At 46.3% G+C, this 25,939-nt stretch overlaps 2 protein-coding genes across 14 annotated transcripts in view; one reads left to right on the forward strand and one right to left on the reverse strand.

The window, feature by feature from the left end:
• The window catches only part of LOC118506880, a 95,086-nt gene that overhangs the window by 9,546 nt on the left and 59,601 nt on the right, over window positions 1-25,939 (reverse strand). For all 13 annotated transcript variants that reach the window (XM_036044637.1, XM_036044629.1, XM_036044632.1 and 10 more), the window contains one exon: window positions 2,269-2,403. In XM_036044637.1, the coding sequence (XP_035900530.1) occupies window positions 2,269-2,403 (135 nt within the window). The remainder of the gene's footprint in view (window positions 1-2,268; window positions 2,404-25,939) is intronic.
• LOC118506878 (aminopeptidase N-like) lies at window positions 19,114-22,215 on the forward strand. Its single transcript, XM_036044628.1, has 4 exons — window positions 19,114-19,813; window positions 19,877-20,179; window positions 20,272-21,922; window positions 21,992-22,215. The coding sequence occupies exons 1-4, from the start codon at window positions 19,128-19,130 to the stop codon at window positions 22,145-22,147; spliced, it is 2,796 nt and encodes a 931-aa protein (XP_035900521.1). The 5' UTR covers window positions 19,114-19,127; the 3' UTR covers window positions 22,148-22,215.

The following is a 25,939-nucleotide window of genomic DNA, read 5'->3' on the forward strand; positions in this document are numbered from 1 at the left end:
GATCGCTAGACATCAGCACCGGAAACACCGGGATAGTGATGTAGCAAAACATATTGATTGATGTGGTAAAGGGGTAAAGGACCCGGGAAACAATACGGGTATGTGCATACATTCAGGCGCTAAAGGCGCACCGGTAAGCAAGATAGCCAATATTACATTAACACCGGCAATTGGGAGGTGGAACATTCAGACATTTTCCTTGCTCTCGTTTGTACTCTAATAACAATTGAATCGTGGCACACGCACACACTCACATATGTGCTCGCATCCCATCCCCCACACACGCACACACACTTTTTACACACTACCGTACAGATTGATTGGAGATGATGATGGCATGGGACCGTAGTGGCGCCCGGTCGCGCCCCACGCATTCCGCGGTACAATGTTCTTCCATTTGTGTTGCTGCGTAGCTTTAATTAAGTTGTGGCACGATAACGATGATGTTGACTCAGGTATTGGTTGAACGATGGTTTTGGAAGGTTGATCGGCGAAGATATTTATACTACACGCTAAACTATTGGCTACTAGTGGAACACAGGTTTGCTCTCCCCTTTTCTCGCTTTCGACTCCTCTGCTGCTGCGCTGCTCGTCCCCGAATTAGCTAGCCTAACACTTTGCACACGCCTACATTACTTTGCACACGACTTTAAGACAAGGTGTCCCCGACGGGACGACGACGACGACAGGTCGCGAAATCTTGACACCCGATATCGGGAGTCTGCTTCATGCGACTGCGATAAAACATCAGCTTTTGGAACTGCTGCACCACACACACACACGCGCGCTCGCGCCCCCACACACATACACGTACTAGTAGCGGGAGCAGTAGTCGCTTTAGATCGCCGGAGCCCGATCTCACAAGTATAGCTACACGTGACAGCCCCAGAACGGCTGCAGGTCAAAGTTATCCTCGAACCGTATGTACACTGTTACCGAATGGGTGCCCAAGACGATCACCCGAATCCACCGGCGCGAAACATAGAAAAAGAACGCAAGAACAAGAATACATAGAAGGGGGTACACGGTGATCATTTTTGGTCGGTTTTGGCAGGAAATTGGATTGCATGAGAGAAAGCGGGCCGGCCGTGGCAGTCGAATACCCACGATCGTGAACGAGCGCTCTGAAGGATGCGGTGCAGCATGCGGATGAGATGAGGCTACCCGATCCTGCCCAACTCTATATACAACATCGATCGATCGCGTTCGTTTGTGTGTGTGTGTGTTTTTGTTTGTGTGCGTACTGCACAGGTCACCCACAAAAAAAGGACACCCATCATTACGGCTGCACAAACTTCACGCATTAGCTCACACTACGGGGGGGGTGTCGCCCACTCCTTAAACACTACTTTGAACTTATCGGCATCAGTGTTGTGTTAGGTTTCTGGTTCTTTTTTTTTTGTTTTGTTTTTCGCTTCGAATTTAAAAATAGCACAGAACTATCGAAGAATTCGGTTCACCATCCCGGTGCGCGCCCATTTCTTCGCTGTAGGTTGCTGCTTGCACGCACAACCAAATACGTGCACTACCTCCTCGACATACAGACAAACACCGATATACATACAGAGGAAACAGACTGATAGAAATGGGCGGAAAGTTTATCATCCACTCTGACGGGTGGTATTGCGTAACTCCACGCCATCGAACATATTCAGATTATGCAATCGTGAGTATTCGTTGACCACCGCTTGACCTGTAGTTGAACATAATAAATGAATGGAAAGGTAAGGCTTCGAAAGGTACGGCTACTGTTGCAGGGTGAGAACCGAAGTCTTGGGAATTTTGAACACAAAGATAGAACAGAACTGTGGAGCATATGTGAAGTACTTTACTACTACATCAGGGCAAGTGAGGAGCAAGATCAAGATCAAGAGCCTCATCTTCTAAAAGGAAATCTAATATCCTAACGCATACCCTTCCTGATAGCTGACGTTGAAAAAATTGTATCGATTGACACTAACAAAACTCTGCTTAACTTCAATATTAACAATCTACTCTAACTCCGCTAGCATTCTCCCATCAAAAACCTTCCTGTACAGTAACTCCAGGTTTTTTTCTTTTGTCTGAGGTAGAATCGGTAGATCGGAAGGACTTCCTTCCTTCTTGTGCTCTTTTGCTTTCTTTTGATGGTAAGAACACATTTTGTTGAGTCCTGGGTTTCTTGTTTTTGTTTTGTCTATCGTACTGTCTAAGTTCACTAGGCACAGTAGAAGATGTCTGACACGGCGATGAACGCGATGTCGAACGACACCATCATCGCCAGCTTACCTTCGTCGATCCGCTGGTGTGCTTTTTGTACATCGCCATCGGCGCTCTTCAGTATGACGTACATCAGGGGCATCATCTCCCACGGGTAACCGAGCTTCTCCAACAGCCATTGGGCCCGCTTCACTAGCTCATCGTCTGCGGAAGAGAGGGGGAGAAATGGGGTATGAGGGAAAAGAGAAAAAAGAAACCATTTCCATTCAATATCCACGAGAAGATTGCCATAGTAGACTTACGAGCTAGTTCAGGATTGGAATGAAATTCATTGTTACATCTATTTTTCTTTCCGAAGTTCTCGAGCCTTTCTCTGTCCCGCGCTTATGACAAGTAAGCGAATGTTTCTTGGCCTGCAGGCACATAGACACACACGCTCTCCGGGCTGTCATTTTGCGCAAGCTATCGATTTTAATCTTATCGCACGTAGAAATAACGTCACCCTGTGTAGGGTCATTATGAGCCGTCTTATCGAAGGTGTCAATCGCGATTGCGAACGAGAACACACGACGAGAGGTTCATTAGTTGCTATTTTTTTGTTTAATTTTTCCACCACCATCTGCTTCTACCCCTTCTCCCCAACTCTCGCCCGCTAAACTAAAGAACGGCCTGGAATACGCGCTTGACCGGTGCAGTGAAAAATGACTTTCCCATCAGTGCGAGCGCATGCACAATAACTTCATCCCCCGGCGGTGAGCGACGATCCCGGACTCCGGACTTCTCCTCCTCAACCCATCCCAGAATCGATAGCCTCCGGTATAGAAATTCAACACTTGAAGCTTCTTTTTCAAAACAAGACACTATAATAAATATTCCATAATCAATCACAGCGCAAAACGGAACGTGCACCGGAGCGATGCAAACCCCGTAGAGAGGACGCCTCTCCTTCAGCTTGACCCGTCCGAGCTTCCTTGCATCGATGCTGCTGGGAAGGGTTAGTTGTCGCTGCCACACCGCACAAAGCTTACGGAAGATTTATTTTATATTTGCACTATTATCATCATCATCATCATCATCAGCAGCAGCAGCAGCAGCTGTAGAAGCAACATCGTCTTCGTCATCGCTCACAACCACTCGACGGAGCGCTACTACTACTACGGCCGCGCTACGGAATCGACTTCAATGGCTTGAGGGCAACCTTAAGCCTGCTCCCCCCCCCCCCCCCTCTTTTCTCTCTTCCCCCTCCCGTATTCTGTGTCTTTCGTTGCATACCGGAGCATTCCCGCGCCACGGCCGGCGCAAAATTGCAATCCCAGTGAGCTCTCGCCGAGTGTGCAGCCATTCTGACACTTTGAAAAGTCACTTCAGTCATGCTAATCTTGTGCTTAATTTAGCTTCAATCTTCCGAGCAGTTCAGGCACACTATCTGCATGCCTACTCACTTCTCCCTCCGTCCCCTGCCGCCCTGTTTCCTGTCATCTCACCCTCTAACCTTCTCTTGACACGCACGCACGCGCCCGTTTGTCATTTGATTGGTGGAAATAAGCTTCTTCCACCGATTGCTCATTCCGGTTTCCTTCTCCCGGCGCAAACCTCGGTCGCGCCATCTCGCCGATCTGGAAATGGGCTATTGCATCAGAGCTGTCAAAGCTGTCAATCCTACGGGTACGCCGGGTAGTGTGTACCGCGATATGCCCGAGCGGAGGATCCTCCGAAATCAACCGCCAACCAGGCAACCCAACACACTAGTCAATAGATCATTGTCGATCTCGGCCTAGCTATTTCTGGCATTTTCAGTCCCTTCAGACGTAGGTTTTTGAGTGAGCTCTCGCGAAAGGGCATCACTTGCTTATTGTTGATGATGTGTAATGTAATGCAAAGATATAGGTTTCAACCCGTTCTCTTTTTTGATCATGACAAAACGATCGTCACTAGCGGTGGGATTAAAAATGTGCGCAATATTTCCTGTAGCACAGTTAATAGATAATGAGGAGCAGTTAATCATTACCTTGTAGGCATGTAATAGCATGAAGTAGATTAATTAGGATTGATTCTCCAAACTCGCAGGAACATTGTAGCTCAATACAGTAGATATCTTTGGAAGTATCTAACATGTCTTTACTTTATTTAAATATGCAATTCTTTACTCAACGCAAATAACAATCGACACGCAACCTTTTGCTTGTGAACTACACTTCAACTGCCGGTAGTTTATTTGCACAATTATGTCTGCATTTCCTTTCCCTGCTGCAACGTCTCTATTCGCGATATGATGCACATTTGCAAACAGCACCACAACCGACCATATCAACAAGCAAACACAACAAAAAAAAAAACGATCACATCAACAAACACGCATGCAGGCGGCCCTAAGTATTTGCACTTTGGATGTACGGATCGATGTTCTACCCCCGGAGGAAAGCGATAAATTGAATAATTGAGCAATATTTTATGCATCCAGACTAAACAAACCATAATCGAACGATCGTCGTACGCTAGCTGGTTAGGTTGGTTGGTTGGCTGGTATGGTTGGTGCCATACCTTTCCATCGTGGCAAACGATCTGCGAGCTACCGGGTGACTCAGCAAGGTTAGAAATGAATGTGCATCGCGACCTTCAACGCTCGTCGGCAGCATCGTTCCTCGATCAGCCCAAATATCCCGTCACTTGGTCTGATGAATGGTCGATAGTCACCGGAGATCGTGTAGCACCCACATAGTAAAACTAAGCAACCTACCTCCCCTCCCCTGACACACACACTCGATCATCGACATTTTCCCCAGGAGCACAGATTTTACGATCCTCGTGCCATTGTAATGGGAAATGATTGTCGGCGATAAATCATACTTTCATCTGTGCGCCGCCAAGTAAAACGATCTGCCATAAGGCAAAACAGCCAATTTGTAGTATGCGGAAGAACACACACACACACACACGCACACATATGCCTGTCCAACTGAGTGAAGCAGCAAATAAACTTGCTAATTGATGTTGATTGCTTTCGATTGCCTCAACGCCCCCGTAGCGTAGAGCGGTTGGCTGGTTTGCTGAAGAGCTCCGATGCCTGAAATCCGAGCTTCCGATGTTCTGTGCTGAGCACCGAGTTTAAGCAACGGGTGCCAAAAGGGCACCGAGAATCTTACTCCAAACACTTGCCCTGGGACTTGCTTATGCTTCTCTTACCTTGGCTGGTTTTGTTTTTTTTATTTCTTTAATAAAGGCGCATTAAAACAATTCCTCTGATCACCGCCTCGAAGTCTCGGAATCTCCATAGCGCCCTCCGTTTGTGGTGCTAATTTAAATAATCACCGCAGGTTTTTTTCTCTCTCTCTCGCTCTTTAAGCTGTCACCTCGTTCGTATAATCTCAGATAAGACCCTGCCGAACGCACGTGGCGCAAGAAACGGTACTCGGGCAAACCGGACAACCCTACCGAGCTAACGAATCAATCGGATCGTTTATCACGGCCCCGTTTGATTCAATTACTTTTTTGTTTTATTTTTGTGCCGATTGCTGTGGCTACTCGCGAACCGGCTCACGACATGGCAGGAGTCGAGCATGTTCGACCGGCATCATGTATGACCTTGTTGTGTTTGGTGTTTGGCCAGCAACATGTAGTCCCGGTGGATGGGAAACCGCGCACGTTGCACACATTGTTCATTGAGCGGCGCGATGTTGTTTCGATTAATTTTATGGGCGGCATTTATAAGTGATATGAGCCGTCAGGATGTTAATCAATCTTTTCGTTTTTTGGTATGGAAGCGGGAGGCATGCACAGTGCCTCCTTGGGTCATGACAACTAAATAGCCCGTAATTCCATACCTGGTGGAATGTTTGCTTCAAGGCAAACTGTTAAGACAAATGTTGGCCGGGCGAGCTATGCTTTCAATTATACATTGAACGGTGTTTTGATTTCAACCTCTTGCACCAAGCTTTAAATACTTGCATTAATAATCTGGTGAGACTTATTTAGATTCTTACGAATAGCCAAGGTGATACGCAAGACTCCAATTACGTATAGCCAGAACAATTATTTAAAGTTTAATAAACGTTCAATAACTCTAATGTTTTAAAATTCAAAATTCAAAGTGCAATAATTAAGTTCTTAAAATCTTCTAAAAGTAGTTGTATAAGCTGGAAAAGTGCATTCAAAAACTTTCACTTTATAGTATGGAGAAAAGTTATTGAAAGTATATATTGGGTCATAGTACAAGGCTGTAATAACTATTCAGGCTCAGTTGTATACTGTGGCATTGAAGGTCAGGGACGAATCGTAATACAAAGAAACTAAGCAGATGCTTGGCCGCCCTGTTAAGGAGTCCCAGTTTTTCGATCGTCAACTTTTACTATGTATAGGGCTTCCAAGGGGCTTGATCTGCCAATGATTGGTTTACTACTTTGAAATACTGTTGGTATTTGGTGCACACCAGGTTCTACCGCAATTGAGTTCATGCATTGTCAGACACACGGGAGCTAAGAGTTCAGAGTATTCTAGGGAAAATTATGTCCCAGTTTGTGTATGTGTGTGTCATTTTTAGGTCCAAAATTTAAAATGTTTAAATTATTATTGTATTTCTTGTTCCTAATGTTTCACTGCAATATGAGCTCCATTCTGTCACACTGCACAACCGGCTATCGAATCTCTTTCAGACCGCCCTTACATCCTTAATGGGCTCTCTCTCCCATTCTCCAGAATGAGGCATGGTTAATATAAGAAATGTCTAGAGATAAGAGAAATTAGAAGAATGTCCAGATGTACTTTGTACAGTCCCTACTGTAAAACTATTTCTCCAGCTATAGTGCTACTCAGAACAATTACCTCTGACGTCCAACTCTCCCGTAACGTTGCATCATCGTTTGTTAGTCATCTTATTTATGTAGTTTACTTTCAGTAGTGAATACATAAGCTTTCTTATCTTTTCTTAAAAATTGTATTTTTTACTAATAATTTTATTTAAAGTATTAAGCCACTGAAGTTTTGTAAATTTTCTGTTCATATTTGCCAAGCTACTAAAACTAGAGCTGGAGATTGTTCCTCGTCATCTTTCATAGTATCGGAAAGCATCTCTTTCGATTGTACTAAAACTGTACGACCGGTTGTTCTAGCTGCTCAAACAAAACGACTTGACACAACAACTTGATACTTGTACAGGACTCGAACGAAAACGCCCGAGAATGTTCATTCAATAAACACAGCCCACAATGCACTAGAACACTCGCTTCAAGCCACATCTTCGCTTGTTCGCTTCTTTTTTAAACTTGTCACTAAATGTATATGCGGCTCAATGCGTTGGTGCAACAGTACGGTGAACAAACGTTTTTCGCATAACCGAATCCTTTGTCTTCGCTAAACGAAAAGAACGGTTTTAGCTGGTAACAAGCAATATACTCGTACGGAGCAATGCCATTAAAAAAGCAAACGTTCAGCTTTTCGGAAACCCGCTCCGCCAACATACATAAACACACACGTTAAAAAAAGGCTTCAGAGGTCGGCGGGAGAACTAATCCCGCTGTACGCTGTTCTTGCGTATGTCAGCATTATTCGCACCAACATAAACATCGTTGTTTCATTGGGTACCATCGTCCTTTTGCTCGTCGTCCAACCGTTTTCCTGTCGTAATCGCGCATTGCAATCCTTTAAGGTGACCGAACACGCTGCTGCACCCCCGGGCGAGGGAAGAATGCAGCAACAAAACCAAACGACAGAAGAAAAAGGCAAGGAAAATATGCTGCTCGGAAAAGTTCGTTCGTTCGCTGTAGACGAATGCGAAACAAGCGAATAAACGGCAACCCGAGCATGTACACTGGCCAGGACCAATGGAAACTGTCGTTGGCACGGTGGTTGTACATCGTTCGAAGAAAACTCTCACCAGTTCTTATGCTTCTTCGCACGGCAGAGGAGAAAGCTTGCTTTATGCTCGGGAAAATGCAGCAATCCGCATAAAGCATGTACCAGTGGAAGGCAGTAAACTCAGTTTCGGCACAATTTTCCCGGAGCCACTCGGAGCGATGTAACGTCGTGATAGGGAAAAGCGCAACGCCCTACACTTCAAGAAGACTGTTAATGCTCGTTCGCTCCCAGCACAAAAACTTCAGCAGCGCCAGCAGTAAAATGAAGCATAAAAACCGCGAGCAAAATGTTCGGCTTTTCCACCCAGACCGGTCCAGCATGAACGATGTCGACACGATTTTCACGTTGCTGCACCGTCACCAGGACACAGGACGATGCTTTCCGCCTCCATCCTGGGAACGTCCTGGGCCACGGGGAAAAAAGCACGCAAACACGTGCTCGGTCGGTCGGGTCGGGCTGCAACACGGTGCAACAAGAAGCCAGTCAGGGGTGTCGAATCCATGACGTCCAGGCCCGCTGGTGGGGAAAAAATGGTCAACGAATGCGAGAGTGAGCAACGATCGGAACCGCTGCGTTATGTTTGTCGTCGCAGCGAACAGAGAGGGAGCAACAGTGCGACCTTCCAAACCCGACCAATAGTGGGCTGACTCCGCCTCTGTCTTATGCTGTGCATGCGCTTGCCCTGTCTCGTTCTGGCGCAACAGCAACATCATGCTCGGTTTTGGGCGCAACATCGGCTTGCCACCCCGTCCTGTGGGGAGAATATGTAGCATGTAGGACCGTAGCGATGCGCTATGCTGCCGTTGCCCGTTGGTCGGTGCATATAGCATGTGCTGGGAACTGAAGCTGCACCAGACAACATACTCTTCGTTCAGTTACACTAGAGTCGGCTCTTTCTATTCGCTCGCTTCCTTTTGATGCTAGACCAGCATCACCCACCGAACTCGAAAAAAAAACATGATGATTTATGTACCACCTAGTCGCGGCCTACGATTCCCTGATACGATCGTGTACCACCCGGAGGAGAGTTCGGGTTCTTGGAGGGTTCCCTTTTGTTTTAACGAAATGGATTCCATCTTCTTCGGCAGCTACACAACTCTCTATTACAACAAGCAGTCGGTCGGTGTTTACCCCAATTCCGACGACTGACGACGAACCCGGTGGAACCAATCGAAAGCCTCGAGGCATGAGGGGCCAAGTCTGAAATGGTGATGTGAACGAGCGTAGATAACGGCTTTGATGGAAAGGAAAAGGCACTTTTGGGCACATTCTCACACTCACGCTACATGGAATCGGAAGACAGAAAAGTTGTTTAGGAGCTTTGCTCCTATGGGAACATATAAACTTACTTAATGATTGGGCATAAGTATGGGAGAAATTAAACGTATCAAACCACCAAGCAGAAGAGTAATAGTGCATAGCGCAGCGTAACTGCATGAATGATATTCAGATCTAAAATAATTCGGGTCAGCTTGTTTCTTGCTTGGCTGCAATGCTGACTAGTCTTTCCATACCAACTGGCCAGCAAAATTAGCAGCGGTTGTAAACTAAAGATTTTATTGAGGTGTAAGTGTCAAAAAAATCCATATTTATTTGACAACACGGTTAGATCAGGAATCGAATCCAACCAACCCAAACCGCATTCCCGCACGCAAGACTGACTATCCAGTTTTTCGAAGTAGTAGAGCATGGTAAAAAGAGGAAGATACTCGTCAGGTCGTCAGGTGAGCTGATCATGTTATGAGAATGGAACTAGACGACTCAACCTGTAAAGTCATTTTAGGCCGTCTACATGGACAGAGGAGAAATTGCAGCAGTAGCGGATCAACCTAGGAGCGGAAGGAGTGGCCGCTCGATGCCTCGTCGGTCAGGGGGGCCTCATCGGTGAGGGAAATCCTGTTGTTTCCCTCTAATATCACAATTAGAGGGGCCTCAACTGTCATTCCGCTCGGAGCCTCCAAATATCTTGACCCACCACTGCGTTGCAGGACAAATTTGAAGCAATGGCGTTGATGTGTCCCAGGCAGTAAGGCTAGGATAAATGGTTTTTAAACGATGGGATCAGTTCATGAGCGACTCACAGAACCTCTGCAATAATTCAACTTCGCGATGTCTATAATAATTCAGGATGCAGTCTTCATCACTATCTGTAAAATTCTTTCTAATTTTTTGGCACATTTTGTCTCTTCGGACTCTTAGTGAAGATGTTACCTAATCTGTTTTAACTCAATCCTAGTTCTAGTTTAACCCCTTCTTTAGCACTACAACTTCAAAAGGTCTTGGTCGGTCATTTCTGATTGCTGTGACTTGATAGTACTTGCAGCTGAAATGCCAGTCTAGTGCACAGGAAGATCTAGCTTTAGCAGCACAAAACTTCAGCGTCTCTAAATTCAAAAAAATTGGTTATTTAACGCGTTTTGTAGCGCAACTTGAACACAAAAATTACTTAATTAAATCCTTCTCCAATTAAGACTTAATGAGAGAAATACAAAATTGGCTGCAGAGCCTAATGATGGCCATGCAGCAACAAAAAGCAATCCTTTATGACAGTATGATGACCTTCTTTACAATCCAGAACTTGCTCAGCACCAAACAGCGATGAGCGATTGTTTCAGCTTTATTTCCATACTCATATAAATTCCTTTGGCTGCAGCAGCTTTTTTTCTCTTTACTGCTCGGGCCTAAGGTTTGATTTACAGCACTGTGACCGACCCGGTGCATCGAAACCCGGTGAAACAAATTGCATACATGGGTTTATGACACTTCTCCCATGTGCCGACTTCAATGCTTCATTTGCAAAAGGAAGAAAAAAACCCATGTGTGTGCTAACGCATATCCGTTGATTCGATTTCCACCGGCCATGCCAACCGAACCGGACTGGCCCCGGACTGGCTGGTTCCCTGTCTTACTACACCTCCTTACCCCCCCTCCCCCCCCCCTTTTCCATCCCGCAACCCATGGATCTCACAGTCTTCGTCCATCGTCTTTCCGTGCTTGTTCTAGAGCTAATTGGATCATAAAAGCTACAAAACCGCAATTTTGTATCCGGCTTCTCTTCACCGGGTTTTCTCCCGTGGAGTTGTGGCGCAGTTATGCTGTTTTTTCCTTCGCAATTCGTTACTACAAATCTTCACTGCATTGGCACGATCAAAAAGGCCTTTTCGCCCTAGCGGGTCCGTTTGTGTTTAAGCACCAGACACACAAAAACACAATTGCACTCGCACGCTAGCACGTATGAGCGTTGTAAAATAAAAGTTTTGCAAAATAAAACGAGAACTAAATACGCGCCAATACGACCGGAACAAGATGCTCGAGAACTATGGGCGAAACACACAAATAAAAAAATACCCGAACCGAACCTTTCGCGCATCCCATTCCTACAAAGTGACTGATACTTCCAGCCCTTTTCCGGCTGGCAAAGGAAATATAAAAATAACAATAGCCGACCAGAGTAACCAGCCCCGTCAGCCAGTCAGTCAGTCAGCGAGCCAGGGTGCTTGGGGCGCCCCACCGTATGGAAAGCCATAACATTATAACAAATTACGAACGTCTCAGCCGGGCCTCGGCTTATGCTACGCTAAAATGTAATAAAAATCATATTATAATTTACGATCGTTGCGCTGCGTTGCGCTGCCGTGGCGAGCAGGACCGGCCGGCCCTTGCCTTCCACTAGTGCCACGATCGGTTCGTGGTTTTGCGTTTAACGAGTGGATTTTAAGATACGGAGCATCAAGGATTCCGGGCAGGGAGTTGAAGCAAGGCGGCGTGTTTTATGACGGGCCCGTGGACCTCTTCGAGAATTGAAATTCACTCACGCTAACACTCATTTGCGGCACCACGGTTGCTCCCCAAGTGTTCGCCAAACTGACAGATCGCAATTGGCACAACGAATGAGCCGGTTTTTTTAAGTGAAATAAAACACAGCTTTCCACCACCCTCAGTACTGCGACCAATTGGTCCAACAAGTACAACTACACTGCTCGTTAGCGTACCATTAGAAATTTTATTACTTTCTGCAAAATGACTAACGCTTAAAGAGCAGCTGAAGAAAGACAGCCTGAAAGGGACATAGCACGCACCAGAACTACGTGGAATAAATTGCTGCCTATGAATGTCCAAGGTCTCGCCTTAAATTATTAGACTGTCTGGAGAAGCGAACTAGATACGCGTGTGACACATGGCTGTTTGGAACTGTATCACAACTTTAATGATATCGAGTCAGCAGAACGAAAAGTAGTTACATTGTCATCAAACTCCAACAAACACTTTTCGTTTGTTATCATCTCGCTCGGAAGCGTCGCATAAAACGCATCTTACAGTAGACAACCTTCGGTGCACATTTTTATATGCGTTCGTGTCCCGGAAAAGCGTCTCCCGATCGCTTCCAATTCATTTCATCTGCCCGTCCTGTATTTATGACGCATTCAAACAACTTTATCGTGCCTCGCAATGCACCGGTTTTCGGTCGTAGTCGCTTCCGTGTTTCCTTTGCTTCGTCACATGCACCATAGCATGTGATGCACCGCGGCAACACTCGCCCCACGTGTGGCGCCAAAAGCTGCAGCGTGCATGACGCATTCGCTCCGAAATTACCCACGTCGTCTTTGTACGTCCGTTTCATAAACAAAGTCGTAAAAAGAATTTAACAAATCAGCCAAAATTTTTAAACCCCCGTCAAGAACCATGGCCAACAATTGTATCTTCCTTTTGGAGCAGTACGTCATGTTACATGCTCGCCCAGATGGGGAGATGTAAAAGCTCGGTGCTCGATGGACTTTGCTCACTTCCGAATGCAGTCAATTGGAAACAAGCACGATTGGGAACACGCGACGGTACTTGCTATACCCACAAAGACTTGACCAACCGCCATACATACCGCCGTACATACTTGACTTTTGTCTGTCTTGAAGGCATCCTCGGGAGCGCGAGTAACAGAACTTATTAGTTTCCTGCTCAAAATCTACACAAATAAATCAACCAACGGACCGTGAGAGACTGGGTTGAAGGTGTCGACCGGGCAGCATCTTGAAGAGCAGCAGCAGCAGCAGCATCATCACAGCCGAACGAACCAACAATCCGTTCCACGTTGAAGCATGAAGGAAAAACTTTTCCAGGATCGTAAAACCAAGTATGTTTTACTGCCGCAGACACGCATTCTCGCGCGCGGTCGCCGCCTCGGCGGCTTCCAGCCTCACAGCGGCAGACGCGATTCATGCATTAGTTTTGGGATGGATCTAGGAGAAGACCTTCAGACACGACCGCAGTGGTGAGTAACCGCCAACCGCGCAACCGTGCCGAATTTCTGGCATAAAGTCATAAAAATGGAAATGCGCATATTTTCGGGCACCGTTCTTACAAATATGTACCCGACACACCACATCTTTGTTCCGTGTTCGGCGTTGCGATGTTGTTGTTTGATGCGGTGTTTACGATATGCTACCACACAGATTGTCCTTAAGGACTTCTGGACGGCGTCGTAAGACGGTAACGAGCTAAACTCGTCGAGAAACATAAAACTATAACGCGTACCTCTTCAAGGGATGGTTGTATTAGAGAGCGAGCGCATCATGGCAATAAATTAGGAATCGTGTGTATTATCTTCATTGAAACGATCTAATACAATTGGCAGCTTTTTAAGTCTGCAATGTGTTAACATAAATCTACGGTGTAACAATGCTCGGGTCAGTTGACATCGCTATTAGAAGTGATGGGATGATAAACGAAAGAATTGGAATACTTGTCTTCTCAAATAGGGCAGGTGTCAGGTCATTGGGGCCACCATCTATTCTATGACAGGTTTAGTAGCTTCAGAAGTGTAAGCACGTTTTAGTGAGATGTTTGAATATTAAAAATTAAACGGAGCATTCAACACTGCAGAAACTAAGTATTGTTAGTTACCTTTAGTACCATGACTGCACACTCTATGTGCTTTGTTTGAAGTCATTCATTAGTCAGCTGTATAATGACAGGGTTTATAAAATTACTAACGTTGGAGCCTATCATGCACTTTGCTCAAGTATCCCAGTACATATCGACAGACGCGTATCTGCTTATGAGAGGGCTGTGAGAAGGGCCTCACAGAGAGCCTCGATCGTATCTTCTTCTTTATTGCCGCTATATCCTCAAAAGGTCTCAACCTACCATTACTGACATTCCTCGACTTGATTTTACCCGTAGCTGGATATTCAGTCCTGCGTGTAGAGAGTCGTTCCAGATACTTCTTAAAGGGCCTCGTATAAAATCTTCACTTAGCCTCCGACTCTGGTTTGGGCAGCAGATTCGATGTGTTGTGGGTCTGCAACTTTCATTCTACTTAGCAACTCTAAACAACTTGATCCACCTGTGTGTATAAGGAGTAATGGACAATTCTCAGGTAGGTCTGGACTCAGAGCAACATTCGCGATATCTTTGAAGATGATACGCATAATGTTCAGTTAAAATCGACAATCCAGTCATGGTTCTAGCATTACTAGATGGAGTAGTTACTACACGTAGGCGGTCCACTAGCAGAGGCAAGCGCCGGTCTTCACACTTCTAATCACACTTTTAGTACAGCTCGGAAACCCGGAAACGAATCAACCTTAGTTTGGTCTGCATCTATCTTGGGTTTCGTACTGCTGAATTTCCCTTTTAAACAGACTCTACTAAAGGTTACGCCAATCAACTTTTGGTGACATAGAAGCATTTCTGCCAAGCCAAAACTATCAAACATCTATTGTCATGACGTCAATAGTCGCCCTAGAAACATTGAGTAAGGGAATTGATATCTTCGAATGATTGTCCAGAGTCCTGAATTCAAACAAGAGTCCAGAAATGTCACCAGTGGCTCTAGTTCACATCCAAACTTAAGTCTCTGTGTAGCTCTTACCTCTACTTTATTTCGGAACCCTGTTACCTAGGCATCAGATATTTCCGTTCTGCTGCCATACAATTCAAACAGAAAGCATCTCCAACCCATTCATGACCGTGCGTGCTAACAATTAAAGCAATGTGTTTTATTACAATGTGACACAAACTACCCCTGTTCCCAGCATCCAAAAGCCAAATGCTGGATTGGAATCAGATTATCACACGGATCCTTCCGTCACAAATGGACTTCCATTCCTCGCATCCCCAATCGCATCATGGATGGAAAGCAATCACACATAAATAAACTACAAATTACCACGTCACCACGCAAATTTCCGATTAACGGCTAATGAGTCCTGCACTACCGTAATGCTGCGTGCGGAAAAATGGCAAGCGCTTCAGAACCGACCAGATTCAGACCAGAATACCAACCAACATCGCATACATGAATTCCTATGTTCGTTCTGATCATTACAATAGCGGCGGGAAGGGCACCATATCGGCCATTGAACCGATCCTGGGCTAACAAAATGATACATCCGAGCAAGCAAAACGAGGAAGATGCATACAGCAACAAAATAAAAACGAGAAACACTCACTCTCGCTGACATTTTAATCGCGTTTTATGTCTGTTTTTATATTTTGTTTTCACTCGGTTTTTAATCGCCATCGTATGGAGAGAAAAAAGGAGTAAGGCGAGCGGACCTTGTGGCCATTTGCCGGAGATAAAAGTGCGGCAATAGGGAGGATTGGGCGGAAAATTGATTTTTAATAGTCCTGCCGTTCTTGCTTTGCATGGTTGGAAATTACAATAAAAAAAACAAGAAAAGCTACTTGCACACGCCACACGCCGGGATCGTGCAACAAACAAAACGGTCGTATAGCCCGTGTGTGTGTGTGAGTATCTGCAGTAATGTTGCCACATACTTGCGACAGTTTCCCGTTCGGACCACCACCAAACGGCCACCAAAACAGCCTCATTATCACGATCACTAATCAGTCTCTCGATAACGATGCAACTGATATCCTTGGGCAGCAGCAGCGCACAGTTCCCTTGGAACGATCGCGTTTCGCCACCGTACACCGAACGACACTTTAGTGGCGAGTTTAATGACATTCACTGGGCGCATGGGCGGGATGCACCACAGCTGCCCTCGTAAAATGGGCAACATTCCGACTGCCCGTGTGGCCTCCTGGCCGTTTCCATAATATTTTTTACGATCGATTTTAACGATCGAAACGAACGCTGGCGGAGTTGGTCGATCGGATAAGTCCTCGCGAACTGCACGCAGGACCGCACCTATGGACGCGATGAATCAGGACGCAAATAAGTGCACACTTTAATCCTAGGTGAGTGGTCGTAAAACTGATCGCCCGGAGCAATAGACCCACGGCATTTGTCTAGTTTGTAATGTTTTATGACGCAGATTGACCTTCGATTGGATGGGCCTATTAATATGGTAACACTTACGCACCACAGCGTTACGATCCGCTGAGTACGGCGGAGAACGACAGTTTTATGGTTGCAAAAACACATATGACATCATCACTTAGAATGGAGCACTAAAAGCCAAACTAAAGGTGTGCCATAAGAGACCACACAATAGAAAGTTTAACAACTATTTAAGTTTGAAGTCATCCCTGGCTGGACCTAGTCAAACGGCCCATCCAACCAGTAAAGGTTTTGGTGTAACTTTCTGGTAATGCGCACTTAAAAATGGCATTTAGTTTCGAGCGCCATTTCAAAATTAAAAGCCCAAAGAAAAAACAGACATACTTTAGAGACCCCCGGTTTTCCCATCCCGGCCCACGTAATGGCTACGTTCGCTCTGCTGGCAAATGCTTCTTCCCTGCAGAGCCCACCATTTTGTTACTAATCTGAATTATAAATGCATTTCGCGGGCTCTATTCCCAGGCGCGTTAATGCAGCACACCGTGAACAACGGCCGCCGTTGTGCCGCTTTTGTGCAACGAGCTGGAACGAAAAAGTGCAGCCGCGCCATTATTCTATCTCGAGCGTGTAAAACAACTCGAGCTCGGCTTACTCGGCACGGGCTCGGGCTCGGCTGGCTGGCTGACTGGTTGGTGAAATTAAATGGTATAAATGTAGAAAAAGAGGGATTGGCCTGCGGGGTCGTTAGCGTACACGACCCCGATGTGTTTACTATGCCCGTAATTCATTTTTCATCATATTACACACAAACACATTCCAGCTATCCCAACCTTCACGGCAACGTTGCGCAGCGTATTGAATATTTTCTTCAGGTATATAGCGCAAAAAAAAAACAAAGCGAAACCTAACCATTTTAGACACATAAAATTATCTCCCACCCAACCAAACCTAACCCAATCTAATAACATCCCAGAGCGGAGGGTGTGACTAATTTTCGCAAGGCCCTTCTTTTCCGACTCCGGACTGTGTGCATTGGGGGGCAAACATTTATTCGCCCTTTCTCTTTTGCCGGTATCCTGGTCGTGGAGTCGTAGCCGACAGCCATTCACAGCTAGATTCACGTCATTCAAACACCATCTCCCCATGTTCCAATCGGCACGTTACATGTTACATCTTGCCGATGGGGCACCCTAACCAATCCTCCTCGACTTGCACCAGCCAAAGACAAGCAATAGCTAGGCGGTGTACATGTAGCAGGTTGTGATAGTAATAGATTTAAGTGCACCCAGGGGTTTCGACGAACTTTGACGACGCAAGCAGTTCGGCGATACTGTAATATTAATTACTTTCCCCCTCTCCAAACGTCAACTTAGACTCACGCACACAACGATATCCTCCGGGACATGGATAATTGTGTTTGTGCTGTACCTTCGCCTCCATCGCACTGAAAGAAGATGTCGCTGAATTAGACATCCGCACGCGATCCATTTCCGGTTGTCGCCATTTTGTAGCTCTTTTATTGTAACTGCACAGAGACAGACCGAACAAAACGAGCACACTATATAGTGTTTGAAGTTGTGCCAGGTCTATTTCGTTGTCCCCTAGTTGTAAAGAGTGATTTATAGCTTTTTCGTGGGCGATGCTTTTAAGTAACTACGCCCATGTACTTTGCTTTTGAAGTTCCGGTAATTCTCTTTGCTCTCGGAAATACGTTTTTAACCTTCAAATTATGGGGTTTAGTTTCGGAGTATCTTTCTTAGTAATTCGGAGTAAAACGATTAATAGGTACATGTTAAAAATGAAAATTAAGTAAACCATCAAAGTATAACCTAATTTATGTACATGTAAAATGCTCCGCTAACTTAAGTGGTTGCTAAATCTGTAGACAAATCTATAATTTGTTTGTGTTATAGGTCAAAGATATCTTAGGTTAAAAATCGTTAAAGTCCTTTCTTATTTTGTTCATAAATCGGGGCTTTTAATGAAGATGTATCAACAGATTAACGCTATTTTGTGCTTTCCTGTATAAAACAGTTTGGGAACTATCCGGGGTCATTCTAATGTAAAGCTACTACCGTAATTTTCTTTAGCTATCTTGACACGAAATCTTAAACTCTGCTTGCAATTTAAACAGCACGCAGTTCAAGATCATGACTAACTTCCAACTAATTATTGGTGATCAGTTTTATAAAATAAAAAAAAACTTTAGTTTAATAGTTCTCCTAAGCTTCAAGATGCGCCATGGGATTTTGTGAAACATCCCAAATATCTATGGGTTGAAATTTTACCTTTATGCATAGAAGTTTCAAAAAGCATAAATTAATGTTCAATCTGGCAAGATTACGCCTGCGCAGGCTGTGTTCAAATGTAAACGTGTCCATTCTACGTGAATGATGCGCAAATGGCTAAAACCATTTGATTTCCCGCCTTCATATACTAAGTAACGAGATAGAGAGCAATGACTTCGCACTCCAAGATCAAGATTACTTAATTGCCAGCAATCCATGCAATTAAGCAAACAAGATTATCAAACACAAGAAAAAGGATGATTGAAAAGAATTTTCCAAAATCCCCTGAATACAAACCGATAGAGATTAAGTCATTAAACGATTAAGATTGTTACGTACTCAGTCCACTCCTTATCGCAATCGTGAAAAATCTAGCGATATGGAGTTGATCCATTCCACGAGGGCACGAAAATACTACCAGCACACAATGTGGCTCTTATCACCACAGCGAACACGATACGTTACGATAAAATCTGGCCCAGTCAGAACTCGACTCGAATGACTTAAAATGGATTTCAGTTCCGAAATCGTTTACAAAGTCAGCAGACATGCTGATCCGTTTGCTAGTGAGTGTTGTGGTTATTTACACCGGTTTGCTAACTGCCGTCAGTGCAGTGCATCCGGTGCAAAAAAGTTGGAAGGCATTGGAAGGTACCGTTGATACGAATGTCTTAGATCAGGCATCTGCGCAAGAGCTGCGGTATCGCTTGCCCAGCTATATCGTGCCTACGCACTACAAACTGTACCTGGAGACGCAGGTTCACACCGGAAACCGATCGTACAGTGGCAGTGTGGACATTCATCTGGACGTGCAACAGCAGACCAAAACGATTTACGTGCACAACCGCGGATTGCGCATTCTATCGAACGAGCTGTACTCGTCGGACGGTGGCGAAAATGTCTCCTTCCTCGAAACTCTTCGCTACACCGAGGACCAGGAGCGAGAGTTTGTCATCTTTTCGATACGACGTGCGATCGCACCGGCCCGGTATATCTTGCACCTTAACTTTGAAGGGCAACTCCGCACCGATGAGGATGGGTTTTACATGAGCTCGTACAGGGATGCCAACGGTACGAGAAGGTATCTCGCATCGACACAATTCCAGGCGATCAGTGCACGCTCAGCATTCCCGTGTCTGGATGAGCCGGCACTGAAGGCGACGGTTAGCATTGAAATCAAGCATCATCCAAGCTATGAGGCCATCTCCAACATGCCGATCTACGCCATTGCTGGGTAGGGATCTCTTGTCTTAAGTGTCCTGGCTATTCTGAACTCTAAAACCGATTGATTTTACAGAGATATGGACGGTTACGTTGTTTCGTTTTTTGAAACAACGCCACGAATGTCAATCTACCTGGTGGCTTTCATGGTGTCCGATTTCGAGCACACGTCGAGCGAAGAAGGGCGCCAGCGCGTTTACGCACGACCGAATGCAATCAACCAAACACTGTACGCGCTCGATGCGGGAGTTCTCATCATGGACGCGTTGGATGAATATCTCGGACTCCCGTACGGTGACTTCATGCCCAAGGTGGATCAAGCGGCACTTACCCAATTTTCCGCGGGCGCCATGGAAAACTGGGGCTTGTGCAAGTATCGGTGAGTCTAACCGTCGGGGGCTGCGTAACGTTTCGTTGTATTTTTCGTCGCTATGTTTAACTTCGTTCCCTCCGATTGCTTTATCGTGCTAGCGAGGAGTACCTGCTTTACGAGCCCGGCGTTACGACCTTCCGATCGCAAACCACAATCACCACAATCATAGCGCACGAGTACGCGCACCAGTGGTTCGGTAACGTTGTCACCAACAAGTGGTGGAGTTATCTGTGGCTTAACGAAGGTTTCGCCACGCTGTACGAGTACATGGCGGCAGATATGGCTTATCCCGAGCGCCAATATAGCGACCTATTCAACGTTCAAGTGCTCCAGCGCGTTCTCATCACAGACGCCGAAGAAAGCACGCGCCCCATGACGTTTAGCCGCGGCGCAACGTTTTATGCCATCGTAAGCCTGTTCGATAGCATCGCCTACTTGAAGGCCGGCTCGGTACTTCAGATGTTCCGGCTGCTTCTGTCGGACACGGCGTGGCGGCAGATGCTAAGGATTTACCTGGAGGGTAACGAGTTTGGGGCCGTTAGCACGGATGAGTTTGTTGACGCAATGGCGGAAGTGACTGACGGGTTGGACCTGCTGCCCGCTCACGTTGACGCGGAAGCCTTCGTCAAGAGCTGGGTGGAGCAGGCCGGGTATCCCGTGCTCGAGCTTCGCCGCACCGACCGGGGAGAGATTCTACTGTCGCAAGATCGATTCTACAGCAACAAAATAGTGAACGATGATCCCACCGTTTGGATGATCCCGTACACGATCATGGAGCAGGGAGACTCACTGCAAGGTCCGTTTGAATATCGTTGGCTAACTACGAAAGCTGCCCGCGTGCCCATCTCCACACCAGTTGACGAATGGATTTTGGCCAACGTCAACCAAGTTGGATTTTTCCGCGTAAACTATGACACCGCAAACTGGAACATGTTGATACAGGCACTTATGGATGAAACCGAAACCATTCCAACGCTCAGTAGGGCACAGCTCGTCGATGATGCCTTCCATTTGGCACGATCGAACCGAATCGATCTTCTAACTACGCTGGAGCTCATGAGGTACCTCAGACACGAAAGGGAATACCCACCGTGGGAAGCGGCTAATCGCGCCATAAACTATTTCTATAATCGTATGCGCGGACAGCCGGACTTCACCCTCTACCAAATCTTCGTCGACACGATCATTGGTGATGTGTTCGTAACGCTTGATATCAATTCGGTACTACCCGACGAAACGCTGTTCGATAAGTATCTCCGGCAGGTTATCTCCACCTGGGCATGCCGGATGGAAATAGAAAGTTGTCTGACGGACACGCGCATCGCACTGGAACGTGAAGTCAGCGGCGACGAACGCGTACACCCGGATGTGTCGGAAGTGGTGTACTGTTACGGGTTGCGTACCAGCACAACGAGCGCCTTCCAGTATCTGTTCGGAAAGCTGCAGGCGTCAGAAAACCGAGGCGAACGCTTGGTGCTGATCAATGCGCTCGGCTGCACGAACGACACTGAGCAGCTGAACGCTTACCTGCTAACCGCGATCGGTGGAGATTTGCAGGTGAACTTCGACCTGGGCGAACGCACATCCGTTCTAACGTCCGTGCTGGCAAGTCGGGAAGGTGTGGACGCGCTGTCGTCCTTCCTGATCGACAACTACACGTACGTTCTGAGCACCCTTGGTGTGAACGTGCTGAACAATTTGGTGCAAAACATTGCAGCCCGTACCAACACTCCCGAGGAGGAACAGATGGTAAGTATAAGGCAAAAAGAGACTCTCCATATTCACTTGTTCAAACGTCGTTTTGTGTACACCTTCCAGCTAAACACATTGCTGCAGGAACTCCAGTTGGTACTTCCGGCAGGCAACATTGCGGCGGCACGATCGACGGCGTCCAGAAACCTGGCGTGGCCTTCCACTCGAGAGGGCGTTACGCTAAGCTACTTCCTGGAGCGTTACGGCGTCCAACCGGCATAAATGGCCCGCGTGTACCGTTGTGATGTACCGAGATTGTAGAATAAAGTGCAGCTTATTTCGCAAACGCACCCTATCTCAACTTGCTGTGCGTGATCCTCGCACCGTAGCCTTATCCGAATCTGCGAATTTTTGCTTCATTTGACTGTTCAATGTGTGTGTGTGTGTGTGCATCTGGAATCAGGCATCAGCTAAACGACATTCTAACACGTAGTAGCGCACCTACCAGATATAACCGAGCAAACACACCCGGTAGCACCCAGTTTGCACCGCGCTGCTCGATTTGTGTCACGAGTTTGATCGTGTTTCTGCGCTGTCTGCTGCTGTCGTGTTTTTGTCTTACTAAGCCGAACCTTCGTTTGGGAGAGTGCTCTGGGGCGCAATCTACTGTACCAGGGTGCAACTGCTGGTGCCACACAATCGCTCCAAACTCAACATGTCTCAAGTGTAGTTGCATTATCAGAAGCGTATTACTGCTCGGACCTCGGACCGTACTCTGACGCCCCGGGGACACGTCAGCTCATGATGGCTCTCCGATTTCGTGCACTACGTGCCTCCCATGTAGTTGTGGCTGTTTTGCGGAAGATTCAGCGATGCATGCAACTGGCGCTTTGCTGCGACCAGTATTATCAGTGCAGGCCCGATTACTGCAGGACCCGGTCGACCGACTAACCCTGAAACGGGGCTGATTTGTCAGTAATATTGATTTGCACTGTGCGCATGGATCTGTTTAAGTTTTCGAACCGGAACAAACTCCTTACATCACAAGATCACTCGCTCAAAACGGACTGAATCTGGCAATTAATTACCTACTCGTCCAATAACTGCGAACAGTCGCGCCAGGGGTCCAATCAAAATACACAACTGTTAATCGATTGACTCAATCAACCGTAAAACACTTGTGTGTTAAGAACAAGCAGCGGTGGTCGCTACTCATTGACGCCGATTCTGATGGCGCTGCCATATTCAATTTTCCAAGCCCCATTCCTGCTCGGCTTTTCGCCACTCGTCATCAATCAAATCGGATTTTTATTTGCGTACATATTAACAGTAATTATGCTCTGTTACATGATTTTCCACCGACTCCCAAAAAAAAAAATGCAATAATAAAGGGAAAATTAAAGATTCACACGCGGATCAGAGAACGAATCGCTGGGCCGTTGTTTACCACCCGATTTCACACCCGATCGGGTGGCCGAGGTCTGAAGTACCGAACATCAAAGCAAAGGATGACACGCACACACAGAGTGATGACAGTCGTCTGTCGTGCATCGGTATGTCCCCAGTGGTTAAATTGTATGCCCACCGATATATGCACCCGGCCACAAGGAACGCATTCCCGCATTATGTGACCATTAATGAGGAGGCGCGACCCGCGACCGGTATTGATTTATAATTAGCTTGCACACAATCTAACCGCAGATATAATTATGATTTATTTGTAATTATTTCCAGTTTTAATTTCAATTTTAATTAAATTGAATTTTATTATTTACCCGACCCGGCCGCACGTGTGTGCCACGGATCCGTGGATCATCATTTCGCCCAAACCGAACCCCGTTCCATGTCGTCGATGTTTCGATGCGCGCGGAAAATTAGCAACTTGTCAACTACCGGAAGCGAAGCAGCCATCAGGGAGAGAGGGACGGGAATTGCATTCCGGGCGAGATTGTATCTGTCGTGTGAATGTGTTGATTGAGGTGGAGATGGGGCGGTTTGGCCAATATTTTGCGTGCGTCTGTCATCAGTTTCAGGCCGGCCGAAAAGTACAGCCGAGCTCACATTGGGAAAACACGTGAATGTGTTTATTTGCTGCCGCTGCTGCTGCCCACCTATCAACACTCCCGCTCAATCGCCTTTTCCAGCTAGTGCAGGTGTCAATTCGCGGCACGACACAACAACTTCATATCGGAGGTGTGAAAAATATGGAAAGCATGATCGGGCATCAACACCGGGGCCACCTAGTAATAGACCCACAGCAGAGCACACATCGCAATGGGTATTGAAATTCTGTGTGTGCAATCGGGATGCCAAACAATTTGGGGATGCCTAATGCGCTTGGCTTATGAGGAATGGCACAAGCCGAGGAAGGATAATAAAAAAAAACTCTGAGCGCTTTAACACATACGTTTCGGTAAAGTTGGTCCGAAACATCAAAGGCATGGTTACGATTGTACGAATTGGTGAGCACAAAGTATGCACGGCAGGTCCCCTAGGTCCACACGAACCTGAATATCATTTAGTAATTCCTAATGAATTCCTCGTCAACAAATCGAACACATTGCAGCTCTAGGAACAAACGAATTGAACAGCCCCAGCTATATGCTTCACTGATGAGTTAATGTGATTATCGTTACTTTACTTTGTAGGCATTCTTCGTTACAGCTCTGTTTATGGCGCGGATATATCGAATGGTTTTGTAGTTTTGGACGAGTTTTCCAAATAATGCTTTCCATACAGCTAGCGATCTTCATTTGGAGGTTTAACAATACATAGCCTTTACCAACTTTTCGAAGGCCTCACATACTGTTCCGGCGGTGTCGTTGAAGACATTGTAAGAATTTATGCGGCAGAACTCTCCAAATTTTAAGTGTGTGACATTGTTTAAACGCTTAGCTCGATTGTTGCAACAATGTAGTTTCATTAATTAGTTTTTGTGTGTGTGTGTGTGGCTTCCCTTCTAAGCTCTAACAGCCACTCAACAAATAGCCGACCGAATCCGTGAAAGGATCGCCACAATCATCATCATAACAATTATGCTCTCTGTTTGCTGCTTTGGCACAACCACGCAAGGCTAATCGTAAATTTTACCAAAACAAATACCCTATCCTTGCCTGGGTGACATTTACGACACGAACCCCTTGACGCCTTCGTTCGTTCTGGTCTGGTAGGGTTTCGCGTCAAGTTGACACTTCCTGTGAACAAAACCAAATTCCTTGAGAATGTCTTTCACAGGAAGAGCTACAGACACATTAATAGAAACCGCGTTAGGTCCAGCGCGTACGCACACACGAAATCGATTACACATTTTCCCCGTTGCAACATTGTACCGAGGGGTTCAAGCTGATCGCGCACTCGCCACACGCATGATCACACATCCCGCACATACCGTCACCGTACCCCCGTGGTAGAAGGACACGCCTCGCCTCGGATTATTAACGATATTTCGTTCTGGTTCGGCTGGGTTCGCCAGGGTTCTGGGGCGAGTGTTTTCCGTCGAATGGTTTCCAGCTGTGGGAACGAAAGCCGAAACGACGCACTTGCGAGAAGGCCAGTGTCTTCGCGGGTGACATTTCTCGGCGCGCTCGGCTTAGGCTATAAACATTCAAATTGTACTTTGCCGTACGCGCGTCAAGTGCTATTCTCACAAATGGGTTGCAAACGAAAAATTCGACATTGTTGCGATCATAAATTTCATACGTGCTATGACGAACGGGTTTCGAACCAAACCCTATCCGCGTGGAAGAGGCCACTAAAAGGGAACTAAGCTTATAAAGTTGCAGCCCAAGAATAACAAAGTGTTTAATTCTTTGCGCTTTTTGGCGTGCGATGGGCCCGCTTCGGAGGATCGAAGGCACCGCGGGCGGAGGTTTTATTTATTTGATTTAATTTTTCCAAACACGATACGCCAAAAATGGCTGACACATTCGGTTGTGTTGTACCGGGAGACTGGCGGACTCTAAACAATATACGGCTGCTATCGGAACGACCACTACAGTGGGTGGCGGAAACAACAACATCTTTCCTACCGGGCCCGAATTGATTCCATCACTCGCGAACGTCATTCTTTAATAC

The sequence above is a fragment of the Anopheles stephensi genome, chromosome 2, assembly GCF_013141755.1.
Source record: "Anopheles stephensi strain Indian chromosome 2, UCI_ANSTEP_V1.0, whole genome shotgun sequence".
Lineage (NCBI taxonomy): Eukaryota > Metazoa > Arthropoda > Insecta > Diptera > Culicidae > Anopheles > Anopheles stephensi.